This window comes from Salvelinus alpinus, chromosome 15 (genome assembly GCF_045679555.1).
Source record: "Salvelinus alpinus chromosome 15, SLU_Salpinus.1, whole genome shotgun sequence".
NCBI lineage: Eukaryota > Metazoa > Chordata > Actinopteri > Salmoniformes > Salmonidae > Salvelinus > Salvelinus alpinus.
The window spans coordinates 26,560,534-26,575,726 of NC_092100.1; the positions used below are offsets into that span (position 1 = coordinate 26,560,534).

General features: G+C 44.3%; 1 protein-coding gene across 1 annotated transcript; it reads right to left on the reverse strand.

Moving 5' to 3' along the window:
* Positions 1-36: 36 nt before the first annotated feature.
* On the reverse strand, positions 37-12,315 carry LOC139539838 (WAP four-disulfide core domain protein 1-like). The gene is made up of 7 exons (XM_071343174.1): positions 11,750-12,315; positions 1,928-2,126; positions 1,665-1,748; positions 1,424-1,564; positions 1,291-1,341; positions 1,134-1,199; positions 37-966 (listed from the first exon to the last, which is right to left on the reverse strand). The coding sequence occupies exons 1-6, from the start codon at positions 11,858-11,860 to the stop codon at positions 1,135-1,137; spliced, it is 651 nt and encodes a 216-aa protein (XP_071199275.1). The 5' UTR covers positions 11,861-12,315; the 3' UTR covers positions 37-966; position 1,134.
* Between the last annotated feature and the right edge of the window lie 2,878 nt (positions 12,316-15,193).

The following is a 15,193-nucleotide window of genomic DNA, read 5'->3' on the forward strand; positions in this document are numbered from 1 at the left end:
CAGGGTTAAGTCCACAATAATGTAAATAGCAGACCATTCCTCAAACATACAGTTTATTTGTAATACACAAAGCAACATTACAGCACCAGTTTGACATTTGGATATTACTGTCTCCCTCATAGAAAATGGTTACATGTTGTTCATACCTCTAGCTTATTGGTTGTGGAATTCAGTCGTGTAGACCAGCTTATTGTTCTTTTAGAAGAGACAGCCTTAGAACTGAGCACCATTTGATGTACTAAAATCCAGATATGGATATTCCTAACCACTCACACTTTCTGTCATACTAATGTTCATTTTTGGACTGACTGAGTGAATATAGTGAATGGAATATGTACAGTCGATACAAACACTTTGAACAGCTGCTGTGTGTGGATGATGGGGTCATACTGGTATAAGGCCCAGCTTGCTCTCCCACCATGATTGACATGTAAGCAGAGTGTGTTGTTGGTTCTGGGTGTGTTTATGGGATCTTCATCCTGCTGGCCTGAAGGGTGAGACGGCCAACAGCAGCACACAGTCCTTATTTTCACTTATTTCTATGAGATAAGTGTGTGTCTGGTTGTAGGGGGTTTCAGTGCATCTACTTTGATATTGTGTATAGAAAAAAGCCTCTTTTTTTTGTTTTGCGGTTTGAGACCGACCGGGCTTTGTGTCTTGTTCATTTCTCCTTTTCAACCATAACACCATTACGTCTTACCCATGACTAAACCAAAGCATGTTTCTGTGTGTGTAAATCTGTCAAAGTATTGTTTAAAACCCTGCCTGTACCATTATTACAACCAAAGGAGTATGCCAGTTTGAGAAGAGGTAGGAACTGAAGGCTTGGTTTCCTCCTTTCCCCAGGCCAGACATGGGAAGTGTAAAGCACCGTGAGGTTGTCTGGTTGTTCTGTGTTCCGTTGTCAAGAGAGGTATGATATGTGGGCTCTGATAGCTGAGGTTCTGTGTTGAGGTATCTGAAGATCTGAGGAGAGACAGTTTTGAAGAGACTACCAGCTTTTTACTATCTGTCAGATAGAAATGGTTATTATAGATTGTTATATTGACCTTTGATAGCTCAGTCATAGCAAACTATAGGCTATATTCTGTCCTCTTGTTTATTTTCCTAAATGGCATCCCAATAACACCTACCTCATCCCATGTGTTTGTGGTGGTGTTTCTCATTGGCCACTGCATTATTTGAGCTGCTTCCAATTCCTATAGTGGAGAAATGACAGGCATGTTCATGTAAAAGAGACCCTAGCAGTGTAATTATGGAGTATACAGGACAGTTGATCACCACACTTACCCAAGTAATCCTTATAGTCCTTGTAGGACTTTTGCCTCATGGGACGTCCATCTAGATGAGAAATAGCACCTCTAGTTCGTGATTATGCCAGTTTTTAGAACTAAATTAAATGTCTGGCTGAATCGGACCTTACCAGAGTTGCCACGAGACTTGATGCACTGTCCCCGATTGGGGATGCCAGCGGCGGGGTTTCCTTGGTTGATGATGTGGCACTCATAGCCTGTGGGACAGTGCAGGGGCTCGTCACCATCCTCTGTGGTGCTGCAGGCCTCCGCTGGAGAGCAGGGGACACACAGGTCAGAGGTAAACTAAACACACACACTGATGGTGTAGCGTTCAGGTCCGTTTTAATGGTGATGTTCGAGGCTACTCACCCTGCAGTACCTCATCTGGACCATCTAGAAGCCAGCCATTCCCTCCCAGCCACCGAGGCTTGGGTTGAACCAGCCAGTCCAGCACTGGTCAACACAAACACACATCATTGGTAAGTTTGAGCCTAATGATATCATCAGTATTTTACTGCATATCCTGGTACCAATGGTTAGAACCATGCCCATGCTTTGTATGACCATGCGTGCGGTCATATGGGTCGATAAGTGTGGTTTTGTGTACTGTCATCTAGATCAGTGGCGCTTACCTGGTGGGGGCTGCACTGACTCCAGACAGGCGTAGATGCAGCCGTTATAGCAGCAGCGCTTGTGGCGCTCACACTCTGAGTCAGAGCGGCAGCCGGGCACCTCGCAGGCCTGCTCCGGCAGCATCTGAGGTGGGGGTGGGCAGCGGTCATTCTTCTGGTGCTGCGTGGATTGGGTCTGCTGGTTTGGATACTCATAGTCCTTAGAGGAGATAACAGAATTACTTTGTTTGAACAGAAATGTGCAGTCTACTATCCTGAGGCTGAAACATAGAGAGACCTGGTCATTTTCAACATAGTAGTTGATTGCTGGAGTCTTTGAACATACAGTAGGCCTACAAAGATGAATTGTGACGTGTGCTTGTCCTAACACCTTTGACCAGCAGGTGGCGGTAATGTATTTTTGTAACATACTTGTTGCAACATTTTCCATTGGCTTCTTCTGTTAAGGTATCATGCCCATTATTAAACACCTTGACCTTCACTCTAAACACGTAGAGCGATGAAGAACTGAAGGCTAAGAATTTGTTCTTAACTGACTTGCCTAGTTAAATAAAAAAAAATAAAAGTCAAGGGGGAAACATTTTTATTTTTTAACCTTTATTTAACTAGGCAGGTCAGTTAAGAACAGATAATTATTTTCAATGACGGCCTAGGAACAGAATGTGAATGTGATGGTGGTCTGTGACCACCAGTGGTGGTCTGTGATTTTCTCTAAAGGAGCTTGTGACACACTTACATAATCAGTTCTGTAATACAGCCATGGTTGTACTTACTGCTTTGCTCGGTTCAATAAACTTCAACTATTTCCATGCACCTATGGTGTGAACTACTTCTTGGAGGATTTCATAGGTCAAACACTGGTTTATTCAGGTTTGTTATCACTGTATGTGATGTGCTTATAACCATAGAGCTAAGGAGGTAGCGTTTGTGGGTCTTTCCTAATATTTTCCAAGTTATATTCCATAGAGGAGCTGCTCTGGCACAGCAACAGTTACAGTTAGGTCCGGTTTCCAGTTGCAGTTGAGCTAGCCTACTGTACAGGGCCAACCACAGTCTCATTCTGAGGGGCTCACTCTGACTCTGCCAACACTAATCAGAATGTGAATGTTCCATGTAGTCTGGCCAATGTTAACCAAAGCCCATCTTTATCATGGAGCTCCAGACCAGACACTATAATTTCAAGTTCACATCCGACGTGGATGCCCTGCCGGCCCGGGTAAGGTGTCCCTTTCCCCCTGACAGAGAGACTGTGCCAGGGGCCCTCTGAGAGTTTTTCCCCCTCTCACTAATTAGATAATGGGCTTGCACGTGATCGTTAAAGCTGCGCTGTTTATTTGGCAGGCTAAGCGACTGCTCTTCCAAAACAACCATAAAAACGAAAGTAAATGTTTGGCGCTGGTGTTTGACACCGAATGCATGTTTGTAATAAACCCACAAATAATTTGCTCTGTCAACTGCCAGCCTGGTGTGTGGGGTGCTAGGTCTTACCATGGCTCAGTGACTGGATCAACTTGTAGCTTTTGCGTGGCAACACACGAGTGCACTACTTTCTTTCCTTCCATCTCAGTGTGACTGCAGTAAAAGTAACACAGTGCTGACTTGGTTAGGTTATTGATCCTGATTTTACGCTAATTGACCATGTCTTAGTAACACTTCCAGATTTTTCATGCGCTTTACAGTGATTCTATTTCCTCAAAATGAAGCTTTTGACCTTATCAGAGCTTGCCTAGCTACCCATCCACATCGCTCTGGCCATACAACACACCAACTAACGTTTCTATGGAGCGATCGATAGAGCAACAGAGTTAAATTCAGGATGAGTCACCAGGGCTCTCTTCATTCAAAGAATTCATGCTTTTAGCAGCTGTGGTCCACATTGGCCAGATTGGATCCATCATCTCTCAGATCTTCTGACTGTCTCCTGAGGGTTTCTAGGCCGAGCTATATTAGCCTATCCTACAGTATCTCAAAGAGAAGCCAATCACATTTCACAATGCTGTTGGGTCTACAAAAGGATTCTAATCATGTTTACAACTTTACAGGTAATGATTATGGGAGGCGAAGTAGGCCATTCACTTTCATCCTCATGTCACCCTGTATCTTTACAAATGCAGTTCAGACAACTCCAGGTTTAAAGTACAAGAGTGAGGCTGATTATCCATGTGTTTGGACAACGTGAGCTACAGTGACCATGGTTCATTATCTGCCCAGTTCCCATGGTTTCTCCTCAGATCTCAGTAGCAGAGGAAGTAGAATATCCGGTTCCTGTCTATCAGTCTGAATGCCAAGCTGCCCTACCATGTCCTGTACTGTGCCGTGCTGCATGTGTCTGTTTGATGTTCAGTCCCACATTGTTTATTTACAGTCATTGGTCTCTTCCTGCTGGGCCACAGAGATGCCGGCAGACCTGTTATATTGATTTGTTCCAGGGCAGGGATTTCAAAGCTGAGCGATTCAGCAGTGTGGGCTAAAGCCATCAGAGACCTTATTTGGCTGCAGACTGTGATGTAAACTGTAATCAGGCCATTGACGTCTGTACTGTATCTAGTCCTTAGATCAGACACATCCTGATTCCTACTACTCCAGGAAGCACACCACTCAGCTTCTCCAGTGAAACGATGTACAATGTGATAGTCGTACACCCCAAATAGATGTATCGATTGCACTGATTATTTAATGATAGTCATACTTATGCATTGACCATGTTATTTAGATCCGTATCTCTTATGTAATACAACAGCATCCATTCTCCACCCTCCTTTCCATTCTGAGATCCCCTGTGCTTAGAAAGTTCTCCAGACCAGCCTTGCTCTAGCACCAGTTCATGTTGCAAGGGTAGAGCTAAAGGGTAGAGCTGCCGCTTTCAAGGTGCGGGACTCTAACCCGGAAGCTTACAAGAAATCCCGCTATGCCCTGTGATGAACCATCAAACAGGCAAAGCGTCAATACAGGGCTAAGTTTGAATCAAACTACACCGGCTCTGACGCTCGTCTTATGTGGCAGGGCTTGCAAACTATTACAGACTACAAAGGGAAGCACAGCCGCGAGCTTCCCAGTGACACGAGCCTACCAGACGAGCTAAGTCACTTCTATGCTCGCTTCGAGGCAAGCAAAACTGAGGCATGCATGAGAGCATCAGCTGTACAGGACGACTGTGTCATCACGCTCTCCGTAGCCGACGTGAGTAAGACCTTTAAACAGGTCAACATACACAAGGCTGCGGGGCCAGGCGGATTACCAGGACGTGTGCTCCGGGCATGTGCTGACCAACTGGCAGGTGTCTTCACTGACATTTTCAACATGTTCCTGATTGAGTCTGTAATACCAACATGTTTCAAGCAGACCACCATAGTCCCTGTGCCCAAGAACACAAAGGCAACGTGCCTAAATGACTACAGACCCGTAGCACTCGCGTCCGTAGGCATGAAGTGCTTTGAAAGGTTGGTAATGGCTCACATCAACACCATTATCCCAGAATCCCTAGAACCACTCCAATTTGCATACCGCCCAAACAGTGATACAATCTCTATTGCAGTCCACACTGCCCTTTCCCACCTAGACAAAAGGAACACTTATGTGAGAATGCTATTTATTGACTCCAACTCAGCGTTCAACAACATACTACCCTCAAAGCTCATCACTAAGCTAAGGATCCTGGGACTGAACACCTCCCTCTGCAACTGGATCCTGGACTTTCTGACGGGCCGCCCCCAGGTGGTGAGGGTAAGTAGCAACACATCTGCCACGCTGATCCTCAACACTGGAGCTCCCCAGGTGTGCATGCTCAGTCCCCTCCTGTACTCCCTGTTCACCCACGACTGCATGGCCAGGCACGACTCCAACACCATCATTAAGTTTGCAGACGACACAACAATGGTAGGCCTGATCACTGACAACGACGAGACAGCCTATAGGGAGTAAGTCAGAGACCTGGCCAGGTGGTGCCAGAATAACAACCTATCCCTCAACGTAACCAAGACTAAGGAGATTATTATGGACTACAGGAAAAGGAGGACCGAGCACATAGCCTATCAAAGGTTGCAGACCAGCTTACCTCGATAAAGAGAGGGCCAATGTTTGAGACGATTGCTGAATCTTTTAACCATACCACGTGGTTAAACTTTTAGACACCGACAGAATAAGAACAAGTCTTTGATATGAATTACTAGTCTGCAGCTAGGAATTCGGTATCATATATATATGATTGTTCCCGAATGAGCGAGCGTTCATGTGCAAAGGATTAGCATTTCAATTGTTATAATTATCAACTGTGTGTTGTCTTATCTCAGTCGACCCCCACTTCCCTTTTGTACGACAAGCCGCTATGCCGGTTTAGCCCACTAGGGAAACTCCGTTATCATTTCCTTGTAACTATCAACTGTTTGTTTATGCATTTCTGTGAATTACTTAGTTAGTAAATAAATTCTTTAAGACAATTGATGTATGGATGACTCATAGTGAAGACTGGGTTCGTGCAGATAACCAACAATTTACAACGTTTGGAATGAGACTAACGTGAGGTAAAGTAAATAATTCATTAATTCGAAGACTAATTGATCAGATATTTTATATCTGAAAAGTTATATTAGGAAAATTATAAATTTGTAATCTGAATATTTTCCTTGGTGCCCCGACTTCCTAGTTAATTACAGTTACATGATTAATCAGTTTAATCATAGTTTAATCGTAGTAAAGACACGACAACAGTAATGTCCAGACCATCCTCAAATTATATAATCTGACTGGGATTGACGTTCATAACTCCTATCGAAGCCTCAGTGGGCTAAGTGTATTAACTCTGACCTACACAGAAGTTTACTCAAACCAAGTATGAAACAGACTTTACCACCTGTGGATTTCTTCCAGAATATTTTTTTACTGTATGCCAAGGCCATATTATGTTTTGTATTTGTTATGCATATTTTTTTTCTCCTATTTATATAGCGAGTGGTATTTACTGGCTACACTAGAGGGATTATAACCTGTATTGAGTGCAGCCATCTTGGAATAGCCTAGTAAATTAATTTGGCTGACATACTGGAATGAGCAAAATTAGGATGCCTCTTCCAATCTTGTTCGTTCTGATGTCTCAGCACAGAAACAGCCCAATCCCATGGGATTAATGTCCTTATTGCTACCATTGATATGGAGCTGTAGCTATGAGATGGTAAATATAGATGTGAGAATCACCTGGGGAGGACATAAAAGTCCTGAGAGGCCGAGGCAGATGGACCAGAAGCAGAACAGGAATGCCTCATTGAGAATGTTGTTCATTGACAACAGCTCAGCGTTCAACACCACAATGCCCTCCAAGCTCGTCACTATGCTCGGGACCCTGGTACTGAACGCCTCCCTCTGCAACTGGATCCTGGGCAATAAAGATAAAACACCAGGTGTCATTTTAGATTCTGAGCTCAATTTTGAATCACATATTATGAATGTGACCAAAATAACTTTTTACCACCTGAGGTACATTGCCACGGTGAGGCTGTTTCTATCTCAGGCTGACAGAAAGACTCATCCATGCTTTTATTACAAGCAGTCTTGACTACTGTAATGCTCTCCTGCCATTGGTAAACTACAAAACAAACAGAATGCTGCATCACGGGTACTGACCAAGACCAGCTAGAGAGCACACATTACACCGGATTTAACGTCTCTGCACTGGCTGCCTGTGAGTTTTAGAATTCAGTTTAAGATTGTCCTATTGGTTTTTAAATCAATTCACTATTGTGCACCAATACATGTCAGACATGCTTTTAAGTTATGTACCCAGTAGGTCCCTCAGGTCCTCTGGCACTGGCCAATTAACTATCCAAAAGCCTAGGACCAAGAAGTATGGAGAGGCAGCCTTTAGTTACTATGCCCCCAGCCTCTGGAATAGCCTGCCAGAGAACCTGAGGGGGCTGAAACTGTGGACATATTTAAAAGAGATCTTAAAACACACCTTTTCAGGTTTGCTTTTCCTTAGGGTGCTTTTTTCATTTTTTGTTATTCGTTAGTTTTTTTATTCCCTTGTGTTTGCTGTATAGTAAATATTTCTGTTTTTATTTTCATTTATTATAATTTTTTTGCGAAGCGCATTGCTTTGCATTCATGTCTGAAATGTGCTATATAAATAGAGTTTGGTTTGATGATTTGGGCACTGCAGCGGTGCATGCTTAGTCCCCTCCTGTACTCCGTTCCCACAACTGCGTGGCGGCGCACGACTCCAACACCATCATTGCGTTTTCTGATGACACAACAGTGTCATCACCGATGACGATGAGACAGCCTATAGGGAAGATGTCAGTGACTTGGCAGTTTGGTGCCAGGACACCAATCTTTCCCTCAATGTCAGCAAGACAAAGGAGCTGATCGTGGACTACAGGAAACGGAGGGCTGAGCACGCCACCATCCACATCGACGGGGCTGTAGTGGAGCGAGTCGAGAGCTTCAAGTTCCTCGGTGTCAACATCACTAAGGATTTTTTAAATTAATTTTAATTTAATTAAAGTTTTTATTTAACTAGGCAAGTCAGTTAAGAACAAATTCTTATTTACAATGACGGCCTACCAAAAGGCCTCCTGCAGGAGCAGGGGCTGGGATAAAAAAAATATTAAATACAAATATAGGACAAAACACACATCACGACAAGAAAGACAACACAACACCACATAAAGAGAGACCTAAGACAACAACAGCATGGCAGCAACACATGACAACACAGCATGGTAGCATCACAACATGACAACAACATGGTAGCAACACAACATGGCAGCAGCACAACATGGTAGCAGCACAAAACAGGGTACAAACATTATTGGGCACAGACAACAGCACAAAGGGCAAGAAGGTAGAGACAACAATACATCACGCAAAGCAGCCACAACTGTCAGTAATTGTCCATGATTGAGTCTTTGAATGAAGAGATTGAGATAAAATTGTCCAGTTGGAGTGTTTGTTGCAGCTCGTTCCAGTCGCAATCTGCAGCGAACTGAAAAGACGAGCGAGCCAAGGATGTGTGTGCTTTGGGGACCTTAAACAGAATGTGACTGGCAGAATGGGAGTTGTATGTGAAGGATGATGGCTGCAGTAGATATCTCAGATAGGGGGGAGTGAGGCCTAAGAGGGTTTTATAAATAAGCATCAACCAGTGGGTCTTGCGAAGGGTAAACAGAGATGACCAGTTTACAGAGGAGTATACAATGCAGTGATGTGTCCTGTAAGGAGCATTGGTGGCAATCTGATGGCCAAATGGTAAAGAACATCTAGCTGCTCGAGAGCACCCTTACCTGCTGATCTATAAATTACGTCTCCATAATTTAGCATGGGTAAGATGGTCATCTGAATCAGGGATTGTTTGGCAGCTGGGGTGAAAGAGGAGCGATTACGATAGAAGAAACCAAGTCTAGATTTAACCTTAGCCTGCAGCTTTGATATGTGCTGAGAGAAGGACATTGTACCGTCTAGCCATACTCCAAAGTATTTGTATGAGGTGACTACCTCAAGCTCTAAACCCTCAAAGGTAATAATCACAACTGTGGAGAGAGGGGCAGTCTTCTTACCAAACCACATTACCTTTGTTTTGGAGGTGTTCAGAACAAGGTTCATGGCAGAGAAAGCTTTGTTGGACACTAAGAAAGGTTTGTTGTAGAGCGTTTAACACAAAATCCGGGGAGGGGCCAGCTGAGTATAAGACTGTATCATCTGCATATAAATGGATGACAGAGCTACCTACTGCCTGATCTATGTTGTTGATGTAAATTGAGAAGAGCGTGGGGCCTAGGATCGAGCCTTGGGATACACCCTTGGTGACAGGCAGTGGCTGAGACAGCAGATGTTCTGACTTTATACACTGCACTCATTGAGAGAGGTAGTTAGCAAACCAGGCCAAAGACCCCTCAGAGACACCAATACTCCTCAGCCAGCCCACAAGAATGGAATGGTCTACCATATCAAAATCTTTGGCCAAGTCAATAAAAATAACAGCACAACATTGCTAAGAATCAAGAATCAATTAACATGGTCCACACACACCAACAGTTGTGAAAAGGCACTACAACGCCTCTTCTCCCTCAGATCCTCAAAAATTTCTACAGCTGCACAATTAAGAGCATCTTCACTGGCTGCATCACCGCTTGGTAAGGCAACCTATTGGTAAGGCAACTGCTTGGCATCCGACCGCAAGGCGCTACAGAGGGTAGTGCCTATGGCCCAGTACATCACTGAGGCTGAGCTCCCTAACATCCAGGACCTCTTTAGCAGGCGGTGTAAAAATTGTCAAAAACTGTTCTCTCTGCTACCGCACGGCAAGTGGTACCGATGCACCAAGTCAAGGAACCAACAGGACCCTGAGAACAGCTTCTACCCCCAAGCCATAAGACTGCTAAATAGTTCACCAAATAGCTACAGAGACTATCTGCATTGACCCCCCTTTGCACTAACTCTTTTGACTCATCACAAACGCTGTTGCTACTGCTTATTATTTATCCTGTCGCCTTATCACTTTACCCCTACTGTACCTTAACCCCTACCACTTTACCCCTACCTATACCTTATCACTTTACCCCTACTGTACCTTTACCCCTATCATTTTACTCCTACCTATACCATATCACTTTACCTCTACCACTTTACCCCTACCTATAACTTATCACTTTACCCCTACTGTACCTTTACCCCTACCACTTTACCCCTACCTATACCTTTACCCCTACCATTTTACTCCTACCTATACCTTATCACTTTACCCCTACCTATACCTTATCACTTTACCCCTACTGTACCTTTACTCCTACTTATACCTTATCACTTTACCCCTACCTATACCTTATAATTTTACCCCTACTGTACCTTTACCCCTACTTATACCTTATCACTTTACCCCTACCTATACCTTATAATTTTACCCCTACTGTACCTTTACCCCTACTTATACCTTATCACTTTACCCCTTCCTATACCTTATCACTTTACTCCTACCTATACCTTATCACTTTATGCCTACGTACCTTTACCCCTATCACTTTACCCCTACCTAAGCTTTTCACTGTCAGCCTACACCTTTTGTTTACAAAGCATGTGACAAATACAATTAGATTTGATGTCCAGACACATGTCAGGATCAGAGAGTATCCCCCTAGATGTGATACAAAAACAGATGTGTGTTACTAAGCAGTGGAAGCTGTGGTTATTGTAATGTTCTCCCCATGCTAGCAGATTGTTGGCATGTTTTTGGCTGTGCTGGCCAGCTGCTCATTCTGCTTTGCTGCTCTGGAGGGAAAAAGAGAGCTCCATCCTGTGCGCCTCTACATCCGTTCTCTCTGCCTCCCATCTCTCTCTCCACCACTGTCTCTGTCTGCTGCTCTTACTACAGAAACCCCTCTGTGACAATGGCCATGCTCTGTTTCTCTGTGTTCAGTCTTCTGCATGACCGTCCGTCACTCCTCTACTCCTCACACAGCCAGGACAGAGCGGAGAGGACAACAGGGGACTACACAGCATTCATGAAACCATGGTGCTGCTATTGCTAAAACCTCCAAACTACACCCCTCTGCCATCCTGCTAAAACAGTGTATGTATTGTATGTCCACCAGCTTTACCTTCTCTCTTTCGCACGCACGCACGCACGCACGCACGCACGCACGCACGCACGCACGCACGCACGCACGCACGCACGCACGCACGCACGCACACACACACACACACACACACACACACACACACACACACACACACACACACACACACACACACACACACACACACACACACACACACACACACACACACAGAGGGTATTGCTGCAGTGAAGGTACTCATATCAGGTCTAAACCCCACCTTTTGGTTAAGCCCTCTCTTTCTGATCCGCCGGGCACCTCCTGACCCACAGGACAGGACCAGCATGCAGAGCACCACCATCAGGGGCATCCGGATGTGACAGCCAGGCATGGTCCTAACACTTCACTCCTCCTGCACTCCTCACTCTGTTTCTTCTCTCTTCTTCTGTCACTCTCTGTATTCCTTACTGTATCCTTCTTCCTTGGAGTTTAGAAAATGTTCTCTCCTTTTCTTCAACACTGTGGTGTTCAGTCCAGTGCTTGGTATTCCTTATTGGGCTGGTGTTGAGGCAGTGGCTCCCGTGCTTGTGAAGCCAGCGATTACACAAGCTCTGCTATAGGACAAATATTTTTATCCGTCTGAGCAGGGGAAACTGCAGGGGAAATAAGAAGAGAGGAAAGGAGGAGAAAGAATGAATAGAGCCACTGTGGAGGGAAAAGAAAGAGGGAGATAGTTAGGGGAGTCAAGGAGGGAAAGCCAGCTGTCTGTGCATTAGTTATTCTGAGGAGAGGGTTAAATCGGTCTGCTGGCACGGCAAGCACATGTCTGCCTTTCACTGAGAGAGAGGGAAGGAGAAAGCGAGCGGGAGAAGGAGGAGGGAGCTCAAAGGAGGGAGGGGAAGAGAGAGAGAAAGATTTTCAGTATACTGTAAAGGGGTTACTGAATTTAGTCAAATCTGTATTTCATATTACAGTATTAACTATGTATGCATACATTTTACATAATGACTAACTTGTGGGAATAGGAAATGCATGATATACTGAAAGAAAGTCACTGGGAGCGCCATGACTATGCATTCCTGAATAGGCTGTATGTTGAGAGGATAATGTAGGCATTCAACCAGAAAGAATAAAAGCATGTTGCGTGATCCAGAGTAGGGGCCACTCGTCTGTGAAATAGTATGTTCCCTCTCAAACTAGGACATATCCCCTCACCCTTCTCACTCCCTAAATCCCCTCAACCCCCTGGCCCCCTCATTCCCGTATCCTGCATTGAAAGGGGGAAAGAATGCTAAGCCTGTATAAATCTTTGTCATTATTAGTTTTACAGGAGCAAGGCTTATGTCACAATGGGGCCCTAGCTATAGTAACACAAAAGAGAGAGAGAGAGAGAGAGAGAATAGAGCAAGGGAGAGACATGCCTGTCTGTCCCCAGCGGAGCCTGGATGAGGTATAAGTTGGGAAAAGTTGCTTAAAGACATGGCAAAAATCACCCCTGATGATGGAATGATGTGATGTTTCCTGCCAGGAATTGGGTACTGCATTGGCTCGATAGCACAGGTAATGTAATGTGATACAGTAGCTACAGTAATAACAGCAGAAACCAAAGACTATGGAGCTATGAACTACAACTATGGTAACATAACTCAGAGAGGCATAATGCATGCAATATTTGGAGCTCAGATCAGCACGTGATGAAACTCTTCAGAGCACATGTGTCAAACTCATTCCATGGAGGGCCAAGTGTCTGCGGGTTATCGTTCCTCCCTTGTACTTGATTGATGAATTAATGTAATTTATTAGTAAGGAACTCCCCTCAGGCCTTAATTGAAAGAAAAAAACAAAAACCAGCAGACACTATGCCCTCCATGTAATGAGTTTGACACCCCTGCTTTAGGGAATGGTTGTGTCATGTTGGTTGTTGGTATATGCCCATTATTATATCCCCATAATACAGCAGGGGTAGAGTTGTTGAGTGGTGTTTATAGGACTGTTGATTATAGCCAGTCTATATACAGCTCAGTATTAGACGTGGCTGTGCTCCATGCAGATAGCAGTCAGTCTAATTTCTACACTGTGGGGTTAGGGGGTCACCCATCACTGTCACTGCGACCCCAGACTGCCCCACCTTCTCCACACACCCCTCTCCCCCCGTGGGACAGCTGCAGCCTCCTGCACGCCTGGATGCCTGGCGCTCCCTCCCCTGGAGCCAACAGCTGCATGGAGCTACAAAACACACATCCCTGTGTCCAGTCCACCCACCAGCCTAATCCCCAGTACACCAGCACAACACTTTGTCATGATCCTCCCATTCTACAGCAAGGACACCGAGGAACTTGACTCAGAGAAGCTTGACACGAAGCCTGGGTGCCTCTTCACATGAAACTGGACCTGACTATGTTGTGTGTCTCTGTGTTTGTTACAACAAGCTCTCACAGTCTCATGTCAGAATTAAACGTTCATCCATGTTTCTCAAACGTCAAATCTAAAAGTTGTTCCAAACATCAAATTTTGAAGTGTTTCAGCAGGTTAAGTTTAGGCATTAACTCTGAATTTTTAAGGTTAGGGTTAAGTTAAGTCATGGGCATTAACTCCGAATGATTAAGGTTTGGGATAGGCTTAGAACAAAAATCTAAAAAACAACTTTCTATCACTGGATTTGAACATTCAACTTTTGGGACCAGAGCTAGATGCTTACACCCAGCTACCATCAGGGGTGTAAAGTACTTAAGTAAAAATACTTTAAAGCACTACTTCATGAGTTTTTGGGGGTATCTGTACTTCACTTTACTATTTATATTTTTGACAACTTGTCCTTTTTACTCCATACATTTGACACCCAAAAGTAGTTGTTACATTTTGAATGCTTAGCAGGACAGAAAATAGACCAATTCACACACTTATCAAGATAACATGCCTGGTCATCCCCACTGCCTCTGATCTGTCACTGTTAGACTCACTAAACACAAATGCTTTGTTTGTAAACTATGTCTGAGTGTTCGAGTGTGCCCCTGGCTATCCTTAAATAAATCAAAAACAAGAAAATTGTACCATCTGGTTTTTTAAAATTATTGTGCATTTACTTGTGATACTTCAGTATATTTAAAACCAAATAATTTTAGACAAGTAGTATTTTACTGGGTGGCTTTCACTTTTACTTGAGTAATTTTCTACTTTTACTCAAGTATGACAATTGGGTACTTTTTCCACCACTGGCTACCATCCCTGTCAACAACACCCTAGCAAAACAGAAACCTACTTGAAGGTAACAGCACTCACTGTTGCCCCTGGGGTCCGGTTTCTATGTCATCTCCCTACATCCTCAGACATGAACGACGAATACTGACTTGTATCACGGTGACCTGGCTGATTGTTATAAATTCTTATAGCATCTTGTTGCACACTATGATTGTCGCCTATATGTCCTTTGGGGCAGTGGGCTGTTTGAATGTAGTGTGACCATATTGGTTTTCCTAACACCAGTCCTTCCCACGCAGTGTAGAGAGATACTGCAAACAGATTCGGTGACGCACGCACACGGACACACACAACCTGACCTGTACCTTCTATTTTGGAGTCTGGTGAGAGTTTTTATAAAATCCAAGCATCACATTCCTTTGATCTGAGGCAGTGTTCTCTGGAGATTGGGAAGTTTCTGTTAGAGGAGAGAGGGCTTTCTGCACACATCACATGCTTCTTTCCAACCATGGTGGATAGCAGATCT